The sequence below is a fragment of the Chelonia mydas genome, chromosome 10 (genome assembly GCF_015237465.2).
Source record: "Chelonia mydas isolate rCheMyd1 chromosome 10, rCheMyd1.pri.v2, whole genome shotgun sequence".
Taxonomy (NCBI): Eukaryota; Metazoa; Chordata; order Testudines; family Cheloniidae; genus Chelonia; species Chelonia mydas.
In genome coordinates this window covers 76,873,509-76,893,892 of record NC_051250.2, presented here as the reverse complement: position 1 = coordinate 76,893,892, position 20,384 = coordinate 76,873,509, and the positions used below count along the sequence as shown (strand labels likewise).

The 20,384-nt window shown below is 43.7% G+C and overlaps 1 protein-coding gene across 1 annotated transcript; it reads left to right on the top strand.

Annotated features, from left to right (window-relative positions):
• The first annotated feature begins 509 nt into the window (after window positions 1–509).
• On the top strand, window positions 510–19,794 carry LOC102937391 (cartilage intermediate layer protein). Its single transcript, XM_037911609.2, has 9 exons — window positions 510–584; window positions 3,932–4,085; window positions 6,406–6,489; window positions 8,894–9,163; window positions 11,455–11,640; window positions 13,118–13,432; window positions 13,577–13,685; window positions 15,787–15,944; window positions 16,605–19,794. The coding sequence occupies exons 2-9, from the start codon at window positions 4,019–4,021 to the stop codon at window positions 18,950–18,952; spliced, it is 3,537 nt and encodes a 1,178-aa protein (XP_037767537.1). The 5' UTR covers window positions 510–584; window positions 3,932–4,018; the 3' UTR covers window positions 18,953–19,794.
• The last annotated feature ends 590 nt before the right edge of the window (window positions 19,795–20,384 follow it).

Sequence of the window (20,384 nt, the reverse complement as noted above, 5' to 3'; positions counted from 1 at the left end):
GGCCCTGTCTGATCCTATGCTCTCGTGTTATGACATCTAAATTTTAAAGTGTAAGCTCTTCAAGGCAGGGAGCTATCTATTTATCAGGGTTCTTATTTAGCCCCCATAAGCCTAGTATCTAAACCTCTTCCACAAGTAAAATTGAAAACAGTAATCTCTCTCCCCCTCTTGTCTGTCATCCTGTTCAATGAGGCTCCCATCACACCTCCGGACATGGTATAAGTAATGAAGAAATAATACTCCAGTACTAAACTACATACTTGCTCTCCAGTGCAGTTTCTCTGTCCTTTGTCAGCCCCTTTGCTCTCTCCGGTTACTTATCTCCATTAGGGCACTGCAACTCCCCAGTCTGCCGTTGGCTTGCATTGTTTTGCAGAAAGTTGGAATATGCAATCACCTTGTTAAGGGATTACTCAGACTGTGGTTTCCTCACTCTTCTATTTGGTTTCCTCTGAGTCCTGTGGCTCAGTGCCACCTACTAAGCTACACGCTGTGCTATATAAGAGACCCCAGAGGCTTCAAGCTGCTGAGATCGCTTGTACTGTACTGTAGCCCAACTCAGAAGTAGCATACAGGAGACTTTGGTAAGCTGCAACTCTTATTTCTTCTACTAAAGGGTTGTAAATTCCTTAGTTCAAGGATGCTGTGCGTGCAACTAACTCTTGCTTCACCTCTCATACTGTAGCTTGGCTAAAAACTTCGCAGCAAGTGAGACTGGATTTTCCCTTAATTGTTGTCTAGGTGATGTATGCAAGTGATTTAATCTAGGGTTTTATTCCCCCTCTGGTTACACGATTATAGATCATAAATATGTGATGAAGGCTGAGTAATTGTATTTGACTGTGTTTATGGTTGAAAGAGCTATATACTGTACGTGGTAATCCATTGATGGCGTGTTGAGGGGAATATTTCAGAGAGTGAGTGCTCAACAGCTCTGAAAATCATGGAAGGGGGGAAATATACATTGAACTGTGCTCTGGCGCAAGTACAGGACAGATCATTAGCCTAGGCAGAAATGGTCACTTTTCATTTCTATTCAAGCCAAATCAATGCATGGGAGAAAAGTCTCCTGACTTCCTTCTATCAGATTTCTACATGACACAGATATTAGCAGCCCTCAAAGCACAATCTTCCTTCTGTAGGTTTCAGACCTAGGGGTTTAAGCACAAAATTTGTACATCCAAGCAAGGGAGCCTCTTAATTTACATGGAGCTGTTCCAACCTCATTGAATGTGAATATGTTTCTACATTGTGACTAGCTCCTGATTCATAATCCTCTTTCCAGATAAACGGGAATGTGCATAGCATGCAGAGTGCTTAAACTCCCCTGGCTTAGTGGGAAGCTCAGCTGGAAAACGAACATTTTAAAAACCCTCTGTGTCTTGGGCTTCCAGGAATGTAGACGGTTTCTGGCTCCTACACCCTATGGGAAAGGGAAAAAAATGTCCTAATTCTTGGCTGAGATTTGCATGAAATCCAGTTTATAACAAGCTAGAACTGAGCTACAAAAGTAGCCTCCAAATGGGAATAGGCTTTTAACTAGGGGTGACTTTTCTTCTGCTATTGTTAGACTGTAATTTCAAATTCTCATTATAAAGCCACAAATTGTCCCGAATTTCCTGCTTATATCATTTTTTGGCCACTCATAGCTTTTAAGTTATAATAAACATATTTCCCACCCCTATAGAGCCTTTTATCAGAGACCCTCATAAATATGACTTTCTAACAGCTAGGCATTATCACGACTGTTATTAAGCATCACCACCATCCTGCAAGGTATGTAAATCTTAGCCTCATTTTACAGATGGGCAAACTGAGGCGCAGAATGGTTAAGGCTATATTTTCAATATGTCCACTAACTTTGGGGACATCACCTCAGACACTGACAACCCCAAGTGACTTAAATGGGAGATGATGCTCAGAATTTTTGAAAATTAGTTCAGAAGGTAGGCACCCCAAAAATCTGGGACACTTGTAAATTTGGGCCTATGTGATTTACTCAAAGCAGCCCCATAATGGACAGAGCTGGGAATAGAACCTAGAAGCCCTAACTCCCAGTCCGTGGTCTGTAACCACTAATGTAATAATAATCCTTTTTTGCAGCATGTTGGTCCCAGGATCTGAGAGACACAAGGTAGGTGAGGTAATATTTTTTTATTGGACCAACTTCCGTTGATGGAAGATACAAGCTTTCGAGCTGCGCAGAGCTCTTCTTCAGGTCTGAGGAAGGAAATCAGAGTGTCTGAGTTAAATATAAATTGGGACAGATGGGTCAGCAGAAGGGGTAACGTATGCTGTACATGCATATTGTAACATGCATTACCCTTTCTGCTTAACAATCTGTCCCAACTTGTATTTAGCTCTGACACTCTGATTTCCTTCCACTGACTTGAAGAAGAGCTCAGTATAGTTCGAAAGCTTCTATCTTTCACCAACAGAAGTTGGTCCAAGAAAAGATATTACCTCTCCTACCTTGTCTCAAAATACTTTGCACATATATAGAATTTTTACACTTTCAAAGCACTGTACAAACATCAGTCCTCACACCTCCCCTGTGAGGCAGCTAAATAAATAGGTAGCATTACCCCCAACTTGCAAATGGGGAAACTAAGCCCCTGAGCAGTTACTATATAACTTACAGAAAGCCACACAGCAAGTCAGTGGCAGAACTGGGATTGGACATTAGATCACACTTGATGCTATTCCACTTTGCAAACAACAGAATGACATTGATGCCAGAGGCATGTGATCTAATCTACAGTGCTGACAGCTCTGGAACTTGTCTGGGTGTATGTTTCAGTTACATTTTATTTCCAAACCATATTTACTATTGGTTGCAACTGCTTTCCAGTATATGCCATTGTACTTGTGTCATTCTTGGAGCAAGGTTGCGGTTTCAGAAGGAATGTGGGACTGTCAGGCTTGGTTTCTGCAGCAGTCCTGAAATATCATCATTGCATAGAAATTTAATCCATGAGAAGGCGGTTTAATGATCTTCCATGAAATCATTGTCTGCAGAACACATCTAGGGCATGGCTTGAATGGGGTGGGAGGATACAAATACTAGAACTCTGTGCCAGATACACGTTTCACACAAATAGAAATAAGGAAGAATTCAACTGAAGTCAATAGAGTTCCACCAGTGTGAGAGAAGAATCAACCCGAATGTTTGCAATGGGATAGAGACAGAAGCCCAAACTCTAAGGCCTGTGCTGTACAGGAGGTCAGGCTAGATGATCATATTAGTCCCTCTACTGGCTTTAACATCTGTGAATCCAGAAGGGATGCCATTGGTGATACAAATGCCACGTCAAGTGGAAGTTGGTCAGAAGACAGGGAGGGTGGGTGTAAGTGGCAAAGGAGTGTATTTCACATTGCTTGGTCAATACTTACACTAGACTGGTATACTGTGAGGGCCCAAAAATGATTGGATACTGTAAAAACTTAGCCCTTGTACCTCAGGACTGTTTACTCAAGACAATCTTTGGCCCACACTGGTAAATGTATATTTAATGAGAATGGCCATACAGAGTAGTTCCAAGGAACATAGTCTTCAGAGCACAACTCCTGCTATTCCTACCAGACAGGTCAAGTCTTGTGTTTAGGAATCAAGGCCATTCTCGGCTCTTTTAGCACCAGATTTTGCCACCTATAATTATGCTGAGTTGTACTTCAGTCTTGGAGGAGCTCCACTGACATCAGCCATAGCATGCTGGGGCCTGAAATCACCCAGCCTCTAACTGAAGAGAGGTGTTACCCAACACAAGGAAGGCTGGGAAAATCTGGCCCTTGATGAATTGCCCTTCAGGACCTCTTTGAGAGAACCATCACATAGGGCCTAGGCCAAATCCCATTGATATCAATGGGAAGACTGTCATTGACTTCAGTGGGCTTTGGATCTGACCCATGATAATTGAAATTGTCTTCACAGGTGACCTGATTTAGGGAAACTACCCAGGGACTAAAATTATTTGAAGACTCTCCATTCTCAGTGGGGGCTCAGCCAGTGAAGAAAAGGATGATCGCAGCAAGAGGATGGATTCTCTCTCTCTTTCTTCTGGATGCCACAGCTGTTCTAAGTGAAGGTTAAACATTTATACCAACATTATGGTTGTGGCCCAAAGCTGTCACCTGCTGATGGCTGTTTGATGGCCTATATGAAATGAGCTGTAGTTTTCAGGTCTATTCCCAGTGGAATTGCCCATGTCAAAAAAATCACTGGTGCATTGGCACTACCTGCTAACATCTCCCATCTAGATTACTTATTTGGCCCCCATCACTGTAGGATCTGACCCCCTCACACTCTTTAACACCCCTGTGAGGTAGGGCAATTATTCCAGTTTTGCAGATATGGAACTGAGGCCCAGAGACACTAAGTGACTTGCCCAAGGTCACACAGGAAGTCTGTACCAGAGGTGTGAATTGAAACTAGGATTCCCAAGATCCAGGCTAGTCCCCTAACCACTGGACCATCCTTCCTCCCTAATCAAAGTCCCATAATTTTTACTCCCACCTCTGCTCCAATATTTGAACCCAGGACCACTCGCATTGTAAGTGAGAGCCATACCCCAGATGAAATGGTGTAGTTTGTGGGCACTCTACTACACTGTTGCCTCTTAGGCACTGTCTATTCTGGGAATTTTCCCCAATTTCAGCCATCAGTGGCACCGCTGAATTGTTGGCCCCCCCATATAGACCAGCAAAGATGTGATTTGCACTGATACAGGTTACCCTGGATTCAAGCAGGAGTAAATTAGATTGGTGCAAATTATGGCTTATAGCAGTTCATTCTTTCTACACTAGGAGTTTGCACACCAACGATCGGCTGCCCGTTGCTGAAATCCACAGAGACAGCATGATCTTAGACATGGTATCCAGGGCAGGATCAATATATGAATGGGGCAATGTGGGTTAAAAAGCCTGCAGTTACACTGCTTGTGCAATAAAATAGAGCAGATAACCCCTTCTGCCTCGAGGCAGGATCTCAGTCTCTGTCAATAGAGATGGCTGGGAAATTTCTGCAAAAAATTAAAATTTGACAAAGTAGAAATGAAATTTTGAGAAAATCCATGGTGGTTTCCATTTTCTGGCCAGCAGCTTTAGCTTTCTATCAGACACCTTTCAGCAGCACAAATTTAACTAAAGAAAAAGGCAACGGAAAACAAATCTAGATCATCCCATTGTTGTCCATGTCCACACCCACAAACTCCTTATCTCTCAACGAAAGCAATTAAAAAACATCTAATCGCAACACTGGTCATAAACTAGTTCCTCATTTGTGTTACAAGCCATCCCTGCCTGCCTCCTGCTTCATGAGTTTCCAGTCTAAACAGTTCTAAATTTCATTCATGTTTGACCTCTAACAACAGGGCTAATGGCTCACTCATAGTCAGCAATGACCCACTGCCCACGTGTGGTTAAACTACTCAGCCTCAAACCTCATAGTTTATCCCTTTGGGAGGGAAACTAGATTATTGTTCCCCAAAGTGCAACGGGGGTGGGCTAGATGACCTCTGGAGGCCCCTTCCAGCCCAACATTTCTGAAGCAGCACATGGCTATTATTGTCCCTTCGTTACTGAATCTGAAGCATGTTCCAAGCATGCAGACATCAAAGAGTTGGGGCTGGGCTAAGTATGGGCAGAGATGGGGCCAGAGAAGCATGCTGCAGTCTTGGGGGAGGATTCCTTCCTCTTTTCCCCTATGCATTAGCCCAGTGCCCAATCCTAGGCAGGGCGCTGTGTTCAAGATTTAGCCTTTGGGGTTAACTGCAACATTAAATAAAACAAAGCAGTTGGCAGCCGTTACATGGAATCTGTAACACACTTTGGAAGGGTTATTTTGGTGAGTCAGCAGTGCTGGAAACTGATTATTGGACGACATTTCCGGTCACATCGATGTCAATGGGACTTTTGCCATTGGCTTCACTGGGACCAGGTTTTGGCCCCGTGGTCTGCAGAGCAGCTTGGTTCACTTAGAATTTCCACGGCTTTGTAGTCAGAAAGGAAACCTGGTGAGAAGAGGTTCTTTTGTGAGATTCCCAGACCGACTGCTTTTGGCAGGGATGGGAATATTGTGGGGTCTGTCTATCATTGTAAAGAAAAGCAAATTCTTGAGGATATCGACTATTAATAAAGCCAAGGCTGCTTCTAAAATAATTATTTCTAGCTTTTAAAGAACAGACTTCCTTTGACCATCAATGACTACTTTGAATCCCCAGCAATTTATCACGTGACTGAAGAGCTACTCAGCTATCTCATAGTATCGATCCATTCCCTGGCTCCCGCAGCACTAACATTGGGGGTGCATTAAAAGAAATTTTGGAAAAAATCAATTGCTAGGAACACCCGCCACTCAGAAATGTTCTTCTTCCCTGTCTTTATTGTTGTTGTAAACTTCTCCCCCAGGTGAGAGGGTTCTGAAGCAATCCGTCAGCAGGATCCAGCCCAGACAGAAACCCCTCACTCCCTTTGTAAAGGACAACCTAGCAAGTAAGTCATTTTCCATCTCCAGAAGCTTTGCTTGGTGGGGACAGAGGTCGTTTTGTGCACGTTTATTTTTTTCATGCTTAATATCCAACCTCTTTAACAAGATGAGGCGCTTATGCAATGGACTCATCCCCACCTCTGGCAGGATTTGGTTGTCACTGCAATATGCTTCTGGCTTCTCTCCTGGAATACTGAAGGTCAAATATACAACCACAGCCCATATCTCTAGCTGGAATCCAGCCTCACACACTTCCCTTAGGCACGTAAGGTTCCCCAGAGAGGAGGAATGCATACAGATATCTTGAATGTTTCACTACACCCTCCTCCCCCACCAGAAATCAGGCAGTGTCAGTCCTCAGAAGAAGTTTGATAGACAGCTCCCTGCCCTACACTTTTTCCTCCGCACACAATGCCTCTTCAGTAGAGCTCTCCAAGGAGACTTTGTCCCACACTGTGCACACGCAGAAGGAAGGTGCCCTGAGAAAGTTGGGCTGGGCAGAAAAACACCCAGCTCCAGCACCACTCAGAGAATTAAGAGCTCTCCCCACACGACCAGCAAAATGAAAAGACAAGCCACCATCGTCAGAATCAATGGCTGGAATTTCTCAGGGGTCCCCTACAAGTTCTGGATCAATGTAAATATGCTCCTGTAACAGGTGCACGTGTGCTGCTAAAGCAGAGTAAACGTGCCCCCCGTGCTCTAGCTGAAAGTATCCCCTCCCTCTCTCCTGATTCAGACAGTTCCCACCAGGACTGGGAATAATCTGCACGCAGGGCTATGTGTGGGTGCCATGGGTTAACCAGGGGGCCTATGTGCAAAAATGTATACACCAGCAGCCAGAACCCTACATCAGCGTCACTCCACTGAAGTGAGTGGAACTGCACCGATTTACCCAACGGAGGATCTGGCCCCCAGCTCCCTAAAGCTCCACCCTGAAATGCACCTCTGTGGCATTTTTGCAACTGGGGAAGCTAAAAGAAGGCAGATACATTCCATCTAACGCTCCCATCAGCTGTGGGTGGGTTCTCTGATAAGCTCCCTGCCACGAATTTGGCCCAAATAGAATGCTGGTAGATAAGCCTAACAATGGAACTGGTTAGCCCACCAGGCACGAATCCTCTAGCAATGCTGAGCACATGCCAGCTGCCACAGTGTCACCCTGCAAACAACCCCTATCTTTCTACAGTAGCGTAGGGTATTTCTCAGTGATAAACAACCAAGCAGATTTAATGACCCACAGCGCCATCTTTGCCCATCAGCTCATCCCAGCTGTTTCTTAATCCTCAGGAAATATCCTGATGCCTCGGGTGATGTTCCCTAATGTCAGACACCGCAGACTAGGAGATTTAAATTGCAGCAGATACTGAAAGCAATGAACAATAATGATGTTATGGCAGAGGGATTGCCAGACGTTCACAGCAGTTACCCAAACCTTCCCATCTCATTTTCCCTTCATTACCATTATTAGCAATGGTTGGGGTGGGAATGAACCGTCCATGTGTGATGAGCCAGAAGCACAGAACCAGGGACACAACACCTGCATTTCAAATAAAGGATTTGCATTGGCTCAAAAACTGGAATGCCAATTTAAGCTGCTTGTTTCCCCCTTAAACTGGTGGTTAAACCCACTCTTGTTACCAAACCTGTGGTTAGAGCTAACACGGCAGTTGGGGATAGTCCATGTTTCATGACAAGGGGAAATATCTAATATTTGACAAATTTGTTTAGAGCAGTGTTTCTCAAATTTCATTGCACCACACCGCCCTTCTGACAACAAAAATTACTACATGATCCCAGGATTGGGGACCGAAGCCTGAGCCCGCCCAAGCCCTGCCACCCTGGGAGGCGGGGGGAGGGAGGCAAAGCCCAAGGGCTTCAGCCCCAGGCAGAGGGCCTATAACCTGAGCACCGTCACACAGAGCTGAAGCCCTCAGGCTTCAGCTTTGGCCCCGGGTGGCAGGGCTTTGGCTTCTGTTCCAGGCCCCAGCAAGTCTAATGCCAGCCCTGGCGACCCCATTAAAAAAGGACCACAACGCACTTTGGGGTCCCAACCCAGTTTGAGAACCGCTGGTTTAGAACAGAAGCTTCTAGACTTGACCACGCTTGGAAACAGGGATCTGAAAGCACCATGCACACATTAATTGATTAAGTCTCATACATCCCTCTCGGGGAAGTATTATACCCACCTTTTATGGCACAGAGGTTAAAGGACTTACCCATGGTAACACAGCACAGCTGGCATTAGCATCCAGGATTCCTGACGCTCCACTCCCAGTCTTGTGTGTATCCCCAGAAAAAGAAAACATTCAGGATGAAAATTAAATGGGAACAAGAGCCAAAAAGTGGTGTGGTGATCATGCCTCCAAAGCTGACTGTCAGTACTGAAGCATCCTTTCTGTTATCCAGATCATGGGGAGTGGACCACATGGTTCAATGTTGATCATCCAGGTGGCAACGGGGATCACGAACGTTTAGACGCCATCAGGTTTTACTTCAGGGATAAGATGTGCGAGAGACCCATGGGAATTGAAGCACGAACCACAGACTGGGTTCCTGCCCAGAAGACAGGCCAAGTGGTCCACGCTAGCCTACAGGAGGGATTCTGGTGTTTGAATAAGGAGCAGCCTGCAGGAAAAACCTGTTTGAATTATGCCGTACGTTTCCTGTGTCCCACAAGTAAGTGCAGCAGCTCTCTGGGGGGTTGGAATTAATATTTACCATGTCACTCTTAAAGAAATGAGGTCCAACATGCCATCCAACAAGGATGTACAGGGTATCTCTACACCGTGAGTGGCAGTGCATCGCAGAGCCCGGATCAATGCTACGGTGCAGGGCTCACGCTATGACGCTAGAAATAGGTGTGTAGACGTTACGGCTTGGGCTGGAGCTCAGGTTCTGGAGCCCATTGTCCTCCTTTAGCTTCAGAGCCCGAGCTGCAATGTCTACTATTTTTAGCACAATAGCTCAAGTCTGAGTCTCTTGACCTGGGCTCCAGACATAAAACAGGGCTTATAATTAGAGCCCTGTGAAATTGCTTTTATTTTTCAGAAATATATTATTTTATTTTATCCATTCCTCCGCCAAGGAGCTGGGCCCTGCCCCTGGGGGAGGCTGGGAGGCCATGAGGGGATGGTTGCAGAGCAAGTGCACCTTGCATCGGACCTGCAGTGATGGCTGCTGTCCTGCAGGGCTGGGCCTGGCTCCGGCTCCCTGCTCCAGGCATTGTGACCTGGTGCACAGGGTCACAGTGCCACTCACTCAAATTTGGTCTGACCACTCCCGCATCCTCATGATGGAGGGGCAGTTGGGCCAAACCCGAGTGGTGCTGCAACCCCATGCACCAGGCCCAGGCCAATGGGACAGGAGATACAGGAGCTTCCACTGAGGGTTGAGTTTTTCATTTTATGTTGTTTTAATCTTTGGTTTTTGTTTTATTTTGTGCTATTTCACATTTGCATAAAACACAGGGCTCCATTTATCATTCACCCCCTAGAAAGCATTTTAACTTGTACGGTCGTCTTTTGAGATTATCATCTGTCAGATCAACCAACCAGAACATAGGATTTGAGGCGCCAACAGCTTTAAAATGTCCATTTAAGCCATGGCACTTCTTGACGAACCAGCCATTACAGTTCTGCGGCTGCTGTACTTCGCTTTCCTTCTCCAGCCACGAAAGTCCACATAAAACATCTGCTTTTATAAGACAGGGGTCAAGTATCAGGGGGTATTCGTGTAGTCTGTATCCACAGAAACAACAAGGAATCCAGTGGCACCTTAAAGACTAACAGATTTATTTGAACATAAGCTTTCATGGGTAAAAACCCCACTTCTTCATATGCATGCTCCATGCATCTGAAGAAGTGGGGTTTTTACCCACGAAAGCTTATACTCAAATAAATCTGTTAGTCTTTAAGGTGCCATAAGACAAGGGGTTAATATTCCAACATTGTTATTCAGACACTTAGCTGGGCATCTGTTTGCATTTCTACCAGGTAACCTGACCTTCTAGCTGGTTTATTACAATAGGTGGAAGAACATATAACATGGTGCTTAGACATTTTTCTGTAAAAGCAGATTTGTATGTATTTAAAAGAATGTGCTAATAAATATTTTATGGGGCATGGTGACTTTCATTTTTAAACACTTGGAGCAGACCGTGTATTTTGCAAGCAAGCAACTTAAATTACATTAATTCCTTCTAGTAACGTTTTTAACTGAAGTGTCTTAAGATCCCAAACACACACAAGACCATATCATGCACTGCAAATAATCTGACCATAAAATGCTATGTAAGTGCTAAGTGGTATTCCAGGGTTCTGTTCTGCCCTCAGTAAAACAAGTGCAATTCTCACAATGGAAGATGTACCTATGTTATTGTAGACAACGTTTGTTTAATTATTATCAGAGTCATTGGACTAGCTTGTGCCAATTCTCTTATATCTTTCCATGTAAGTGACAATGTCTGTTTGATTTCCTTTAAAACAAAGACATTCAAGACTAAGCATCGATTGCCCTTGAGCAGTGGTTCTCAAACTTTTGTACTGGTGACCCCTTTCACATAGCAAGCCTCTGAGTGCGACCCCCCCGATAAATTAAAAACATTTTTTAATATATTTATCACCATTATAAATGCTGGAGGCAAAACGGGACTTGGAGTGGAGGCAGACAGCTCACGACCCCGCCCCCCGTAATAACCTTTTGACCTCCTGAGGGGTCCCGACCCCCAGTTTGAGAACCACTGCCCCTGAGTTTTACTTTAGCAATTCTGAATGTGGTAGCCTGCACAGATTTAAGTCAGGCACATTCGGAAGTCTTCTCAAAGCTTATTACTCAGAATCATTAATATGTTTTGGGTTTTTTAAAATCTATATTATTTTTTTAATAATCACTGCCTTTTTCCCAGGCAAGAGAGAATACGCAGTATATGTAACATGCATCTTAGTAACACAGAAATGATGTTATTCAAGGGTCTTTGCTGCAAGATTCAAAAAGGTTTTGGTCTCCATGGTCGAAATGGAGTGCGTGCTCAGCAGAATGTGGCAAAACTGGTGTCCAGACCCGTATCAGAACCTGCCTGGCAGAGAGCCACTTGGATCTGCACTGTAATGAAGTGACTGAGGAAGGGCAACTCTGCATTGGACATTCTTGTTCAGGTGCTCATATAAACTTGATTACAATGTCCTTTACCTACATGAAATAATGTCATGGTCTCACTCCAACTACTAGAGTTCAGGAACCACCTGTACGGTTTTAACATCTTTCTTGCCAGTCTCAGGCAGGAGTGAATAAGCCACAAAGCCTGATCTACCCTTTCACCCCGAGGGTGGTCTTGTCAGGTCATGACTGAAGTACACTGATGGGGAAGCGTGGGGAATTCATATGCTGCGGTCTATGCTGTGCTTACCCTGTGATGAAACAGAGGGTTCCAGGGATGAGCTAAAATTAAAATCCCCCAATTTTGATGCTTTGGTATCAAGATGTGGGAAACACTCAGGGCTCCATCAGGGATGCTGTGGATCTCATGGATTAAGGAGCATCTACATGTAATGTCCTGATAGAGCAGCACTCAAACTGTGGCTTATGCACCACTGGTAGTCTGCAGAGTACTTGCTGGTGGTCTGCTGGCTGGTTACGTGGTGTTAGCTCTCCTCTTATTAGCACATGGTAAGTAACATTAAAAGTAGACAAACTACGTTATATGCTTTCCTAATAGTGCTGTTGTTGCCACAAGGCTATTAAGCAATTGTGAATGAAAGAAGAAATGGTGTGAGCCATTGTGATTGGATTCAGAGTAACAGCCGTGTTAGTCTGTATTCGCAAAAAGAAAAGGAGGACTTGTGGCACCTTAGAGACTAACCAATTTATCTGAGCATAAGCTTTCGTGAGCTACAGCTCACTTCATCGGATGCTGTAGCTCACGAAAGCTTATGCTCAAATAAATTGGTTAGTCTCTAAGGTGCCACAAGTCCTCCTTTTCTTATTGTGATTGGAAAGGGAAATGGATCCCTGAAACACTCTCTGTTAGGTGTAGTCCACCTTAGCAAAAAGTTGAGATTCACTGTTTTGCAGCTAATCTATTAGACCCCTAATTCTGTCCTCAGAGAATGCCCATTCCGTACCTCCCATTGCGTACTCAAGTCAGGACAGAACTGAACCCACAGAGTTAACTGGGTAGTTAGTTTTATAGACGGACCTGAGTTATGCCATGTACACTTGGATCTGCCCTCCAACTTTCCCAGTGTTTAGAGCGTTTGGATTTGTGGTTTTAATTTGGCCCGTTGTATATCTGTGGCCAAGCTGGAAAGTTCACATCCAAATCTAGATTCAAATTTCCCCAAGGTACAACGCTGGGAGGTAGAATGGAACGTTTGCAGTAGCTAGTTATTTCAAGGTAGTGACCAATAGTAATACATTTTCATTAAGTGATTTACTACATAGCCATTAAATCTATCTGCTTCTAATACACAGTTGTTGATCATCAATAAAAGTGTGTTTTGGATAAAAATTATTTCACGTGCTATATCTACCTTATTAAATTTGAATTAAAGTAAGACTCAAGATCCTTAATGGAAAGCATTACCAGACTGAATCCGAATGCTCCATTTTAACCTACACTCCTTCCTTCCCCAGAGTGCAACCTCACTTGCTCCATGGGCCGCGTGAATGCTGAATGCGATGCCTGCATGTGTGAGGACCACGTACTGCATGGGATGGTCTCCCTTGCAGACGGAGCACCGGCTGCTGAAGCTACTGTCTACGTGCAGTCTGAGAATCTGAAATTGTTAACGGAGTCTGATAGCAACGGAGGGTTTAGGATTCCTGGAGTGTGCCCTGACGGCAAAAACATTCTGAAAATAAAAAAGGCCAGATACGCCACTGTGACTGTCCCCATACCTGAAAGCACCAAGAAATCCTCAATAATCCACGTGCGTCTGAAAAGAGCAGGTAACTACAGACAAAGACTCCTGGCAATAAAATTTACTGCTGTGATCCACTGATTGCTTGGTAATTTGCTCCTGCTTTTAACATTCATCAAATCTAACTGTGGTTTTAAACTGAAAAGAATACAGATTTTCTTCCCTCCCACAGACAAGCCATACGCTGTAAAGAATCCAGTGGATAAAGTGAGGAGAATAGGGCAAAGCGTGATACTCTGCTGTAAAGCTGTGGGGAATCCAGCCCCTGATCAATATCTCTGGTAAGCAATTAAAGGTGGCCCACAAAAGTTATTTTTTGCCTTCGAGCATGCTACAGATATAAAAGATGCAATAATGCTCTTAGAGTTCCTCTGCAGAACCACAATAAATCCTTACATTATTGTTAGTAGGAAGCATTTATGTTATGGTAGTGCCCAAATGTCCCAACTGTGCTAGGTACTGCAGAACCATAGAAGAGTCCATCCCTGCCTTGAGGGGCTTCCAGTCAATAGTGTGTCCGGTCATTTGCATTTGGAATCTCAAAAATCCCCTGTAGAATTCGCTATTGAGGAAGGGTTTAGTATAAAGATGCCCAAGATGAAGCCTAAATCAAAGCACACTGCTGATTTAGGGCCAGATTATAATACTCCTTACACACCGTAAATAGTACTTTACTCCCAAAGATTGACATTAGTTGGATTGCTGATGGTGAAAGGTGCTATTCACAGTCTGGTCCTTAACTTGTGTGATGAGTTGATACAGTAAAGCTGATGGATCAGAGAGTAATTTTCTCTGTAGTGACAGGTTTCAGAGTAACAGCCGTGCTAGTCTGTATTCGCAAAAAGAAAAGGAGTACTTGTGGCACCTTAGAGACTAACCAATTTATTTGAGCATAAGTTTTCGTGAGCTACAGCTCACTTCATCCGTTGAAGTGAGCTGTAGCTCACGAAAGCTTATGCTCAAATAAATTGGTTAGTCTCTAAGGTGCCACAAGTACTCCTTTTCTTTCTCTGTAGTGTATATTTTATTTTTATCTCCTTATCCTCTTAGCAAATACATTTTTGAAATGTGACACAAATAATGTGTAGGACTTCATAGAATGGGAAATTATTGTTGTAAGTAATTGTTTCCTCTAAGATTTATACTATAGTACTTCTTGTACAAGTCTGCAGTTAAGAGTTTGTATGGAAAAAATATATAAATAATGATTTTAAAACCCCCTATCCCAGCAGAACCTTCAAATGTGGCTGGGAGACACTCTCCAGTCTGCTATATTTTAGATACAACCTGTGGGGGCTGGCTATGCTAAAGCTGGATTTACTTTAAGAATTTTTACCAAATTTAGCACCATTGTGGTTCTCCGTGTGCCAGAAACGGTAGAAGCACCAGCATAGGCCAAGTGAAGGCATTTTGACCACCACATATCTTACCCTGGTGACATGGTGGCAAAAATCATGCACTAGCATTTCCACAGTTTCTAGCAACAGTGAAGCTGAACCAGTGGGCAAACTGCCATGGTAGGAAAATTGCTAGAAATTCTCAGCGCAGACTAGCCTAGCATACCAAAAACCCACAGCTAAATTCTGAGCTTATTTAACATCAATGAATTTACCCCCGCGTAGCTCAGATCGGAATCCAGCCAAAGACTTATGTGCAATGGTCATACTTAAATGTTTTTACCCTGTCTGAAAGTTTTTACCAGTTTGAGAGAGAGATCTCCAATACACAGGCGGCCTGGGTCCAATGTCCACAGGAGTCACTGGAAAGACTCCCATTCCCTTCTCTGGGGGTGGGATATGGTCTGCTGGTAAAAGCTTTCAAACCACAGAAAAATTCTGAGTGGTCCAATATATCCCTCCAATGTCTCTGTGAATGCTTGGGCATTTTGGTTTCAGTGCTGGTGAACTCAACCAACGAGCGAGTTCTAGCCATCCATCAACGATAATACAAGCACAGGCAGATATTAGGGCTGTTTGCATATATTTATTTTAACAGTAAGTGTAAATTATAACTAGGACAATCTACAGGCTCCTAGAGAGTTGCCAATGTATCCCTCAGTGTCAAAGTTGGGACAGCCCCACCATAGTTTATTTACTGGATACTCATAAAAATACTTTGCTCTTCTGTAGGGCCTTCTACTTAAGGATTTCAAAGCGCGTTATTAGAGCGAGTTAAAAGCTCACATCACCTCCATTAGGTAATATTATTCCAATTTTGCAGATGGGAAAACTGAGCAACCCAGCAATGTGTGGCAGAGGCAGGAGTAGAACCCATATCTCTAATTCTAGTCCAATGCATTTGCCATTAAAACCATCCTTTCCTTGCCCCATCAAGTTGCTTGACTTTTTAATCAGGCTACGGAATGATTTCTGTTTCTTACAGGTACCACAATGGAACTCTGCTGGATTCCTCAGTGCACAAATATAATAGCAAGCTGGTGTTAAGGAACCTGAACACAGACCAGGCAGGAGAGTATTTCTGCAAGGCTAGCAACGAGGCAGGGTCTGTGAAATCCCAAGCTGCTAAACTTTCTGTAATAGGTAAGAAAATGTGGCATGTTACAAGAAGTTTGGGAATTGCCAATGTGCAAAATCAGCGGGCACATATGTTGAGGCTATTTAGGACAAGTTTTGCAGAAATAATATTCATTATTAGCACATTAATACAAGATACATTCAATATCAGATAGTCGCAAAAGAACGAGCCTTGTGCACTTTGGATCACCTACCAAATTTCAGTTTAATGACCTAACCAAATTAATTGTCCTTTGCACTCACTGCCATATGAGTGGAGTATCTCAGTACTTTTAGACACTGGGGCTGAGGCCCCAGTTCAACAAAGCACTTAAGCATGTGCCTTCCCTTAAGCATATGTTTAAGTTCATCCCTATTCAGCAAAACACTCAGGCACATGCTTAACCTTAATAACTAAAGGATATTCTTCATCTGAATGGGATGTTAGCACATGCTTGAGTGCTTTTCCAAATAGACGGACCCTAATCACATATTTTAAGCATGTGCATTGCTGATCTAGAACCACAGGCACTTGACTAAACAGAAGCTTGTAACGCATCCAATTATTCTGAATTTAAAAACCTTATTGCTATGGAAATGATGGTGATCAATATCGGAGGGGTTCAGATGTGGCAAGAAGCAGCACAGAAATACCTACACATTCATTGATAAAATCTATTTTAACAGCAAGCGATGAAGCTTCCTGCAATCCAAGACCTGAAAGCTACTTCATCAGACTCCCGCATGACTGTTTCCAAAACGCAACTAACTCCTTCTACTATGACGTTGGTAAATGTCCAGCAAGCACATGCGCCGGAAAGATAGATAAAGGACTCCAGTGCAAAGACAGCGTCGCTTACTGCTGTGGGGTCTCCAAAATGGAAGTGAGAGAGATATCGTGCAGTGGATACACCCTTCCCGCTAAAGTTGCTGTGGAATGTGGCTGTAGCGTGTGCACGGAGATCAAGATGACAGTCCGGGGGAGAGCCACAGCTGCAGATAATGGTGAACCAATGAGGTTTGGCCATATATACATAGGGAACAACAGAATCGGCATGACTGGCTACAAGGGAACCTTCTCCGTCCACATCCCAGCAGACACAGAGAGGCTGGTTCTTACTTTTGTCGACCGCCTACAAAGGTTTGTGAACACGACTAAAGTTTTGCCTTTCAACAAAAAGGGAGGTGCCGTGTTTCACGAGATCAAGTTACTACGAAAGAAAGCCCCCGTTACGTTAGTGTCCTCTGAAACCAACACGATTCCCTTAGGAGACATGGAAGGGGATGATCCGATAGCTGAACTAGAAATTCCTCCCAATACATTTTATAGGCAGAATGGTGAACTCTACACAGGCAAAGTGAAAGCCAGTGTTACGTTTCTGGACCCAAGAAATATGTCAACAGCTACGGCAGCACAAAGTGACCTGAACTACATAAATGAGGAAGGTGACATGCTCCCGCTGCACACATATGGCATGTTTTCCATGGACTTCACTGACGAAACAGCCACCGAGTCTCTTAATGCAGGGAAGGTAAGGGTTCACCTCGACTCTACGCAGGTCAGGATACCAGAACACCTGCAGCAGATGAAGCTTTGGTCACTGAACCCAGAGACAGGATTATGGGAGGAAGAAGGGGACCTCAAACCTGACCAAAGCACACGTCACAAACGGGAGGAAAGAATTTTCTTGGTTGGGAACATGGAGATCAGAGAGAGGAGGCTCTTCAACCTGGATGTCCCAGAGAGCAGAAGGTGTTACATCAAGGTACGAGCTTACAGAAGTGAGAGATTTCTGCCAAGCGAACAAGTTGAGGGGGCTGTGATTTCCCTTATAAACATAGAGCCCGCATCAGGTTATTCATCCAACCCTAGAGCATGGGGACGCTTTGACAGCGCAGTCACTGGTCCCAACGGGGCTTGCTTACCAGCTTTCTGTGATGAGCAACGTCCAGATGCCTACTCAGCCTATATCCTGGCAAGCCTTGGAGGAGAAGAACTTGAAGCTGTGCCCTCTTCTCCCAGAATCAACCCTAACGCCGTTGGAGTCCCGCAGCCATATCTCAACAAGCTCAACTACAGGAGGACAGATCACGTGGATCCTACAATTAAGAAAACTGCCTTCAGTATCACGGTGGCCAAACCAAGTCCGAGCACTGCAGAAGAGAGCAATGGCCCCATCTATGCCAATGAAAACCTAAGAGAATGTGAGCAAGCACACTACAGTGCCGCTCATTTCAGATTTTATAGAGTAGAAGGAGACAGGTATGATTACAATACAGTTCCCTTCAATGAAAATGACCCAATGAGTTGGACTGAAGACTACCAGGGTTGGTGGCCCAACCCAATGGAGTATAGGGCATGCTATATGAAAGTAAAAATTAATGGACCCCAAGAGGTGAACATAAGATCTCGCAACATGGGTGGTACGCATCCGTACACAGTCGGCAAGCTTTACGGCATCAGAGATGTGCGCACCATTCGAGACATGGAGCAATCAAACCTTTCGACAGTGTGCCTGGAATTTAAGTGCAGTGGCATGCTGTATGACCAAGACCGCGTGGACCGTACACTGGTAAGAATAATTCCCCAAGGAAACTGCTATAGAGAAAGTGTTAATAGCATGCTCCAGGAATATCTAGTGAACCACCTCCCCCTTGCTGTAAATAATAAGTCAGATGAGTACACAATGTTGGCACCTCTTGACCCTCTTGGACATAATTATGGAATCTACACAGTCACTGACCAGAACCCTAGCATAGCCAAGGAAATAGCTCTGGGTAGATGTTTCGATGGCACGTCTGATGGTACTTCCCGAGTTATGAAGAGCAACGTAGGCATAGCATTAACTTTTAACTGTGCTGAAAAGGAGGTGGCGCAGCAAAGCTTATTCCAGTCTCTGCGGAATTCACCTCGGCAGAGTGAAAGAACTGGGATCAGAAGGCAACAAAGAGAAATCTGCATTGGCCAGGCCAATATGAGGAGAGTTACCCAACGCAGGAGTTCACCAAGAGTTCAGTGTACACCTACAGATTAGAAACACACCAAAGCACCATTACAGTACCCATATTTGACTAAATATATTCTAAAAAGAATAGCTACTTGCCAATAAGCTAATCTAAGTACGTCTGTTCAGCTGCAGTTGGGGATCATTACTGAATTTCCTGAGACATCACTTCTATGCTCACTCAACTCTAGTAATTAAGGTTCATCAATTTCTGATTTTCTTTTTATTGCACCACAAAGGAGAGATATGAAGCAAACATACTTGGGGCCAATCATATTACCATGTTAACATTCTTAGTTAAATGAAATCACCATAAAAATCTTATTTTTGCCTGATGTTAAACAACTTCAAACTTTGGCCTAAAGGGGAAAAATTCAGAGATTAAATAATGTACCTAAAATATTGTTCTAATGTTCTGGATCCAAAGATATTGCCAACTAGGAGTACATGAACATTAGTTGGTAACAATTAAAAGGAATAAACTGATTTCTTCATACTGAATTCAACTGCAAGATTTTGTACTTGAAATGTAAATATTTTATTTATTTCCTTGCTTATTTTAGAAGTGTGTATTCATTACTGAAGTATTGTATAGTGCATTTATTTTATTTTGTGTTTTTGTAGCACATTGAGAAGAAATCATGTGGATTTTTAGGTTTCACTTGCCGAAGGCTACAGTTTTATTTTGCTTCTTGCTTGATTCAAGTAAAAAGTTCACACTGTAGAATAGTGTAGATTCATAAAAAGGTAATTTTTGTAACGTTGATAGCGCTGTATTCCTTCTGTGTCTGACGGGTCTGTATTAATGTTCAAGTAACAAAATAGTTATTCCTGGCAAGGAATAATTTGCTAAATTAAAAGATGAAACTCTTTCTTTTTGTGAACAATTCACAAAACAGATCACAAAATCCTCAATTTGAGTCCGATTCTGGCTGATGCTGTGGGCACCGTTCTGGTAGCACAAAGCAGCTGTAAAGCTGCTCTAAAAATGGGCAACTGGAGATTCTCCCAGGGTGTGAGGGGGCATGTTGCATGTTGCAGCAATTTCTTCTATTACGAGCCAATGCAATTTGGAGCAGCCCCGGGGCTACTCTAATGAACACCAGCAACCAAACTGGCACCCAGCAGCCCCTGAGATGGGGAAAGTGCTTCCCCCAGCCCCAATCTCCTCGGCTGCATTGTGCAGAGCTCTCATGCAGGTGAGGATCTAGCCCTTACTTTGGTCTTTGAGTTCTAACTTTGTTCATTCTTGGAAAGTTATCATGAATTTCTTCAGTACTTAGAACCTGATCTGCAGATTGTTCATGAACCACAAACTGCAAATATTCACAATCTGCATTGCACTGGCTAGTTGCCCAAGACATATGCTATTGCTTCTCTTCCCGGAACGGCTGACATATGCAACTAACCAACAAAGAGCAAACTGTATATTTTACAATCAAACCCACCATTTTAAATGAAT

Bases quoted from the DNA above. Each gene is read 5' to 3' on its own strand.
- LOC102937391 (XM_037911609.2), top strand. From the start codon at position 4,019: ATGATCGCAGCAAGAGGATGGATTCTCTCTCTCTTTCTTCTGGATGCC. The intron at 11,641-13,117 runs GTGCTCATATAA...TTCCTTCCCCAG, and splicing joins CATTGGACATTCTTGTTCAG to AGTGCAACCTCACTTGCTCC. The intron at 13,686-15,786 runs GTAAGCAATTAA...TGTTTCTTACAG, and splicing joins GCCCCTGATCAATATCTCTG to GTACCACAATGGAACTCTGC.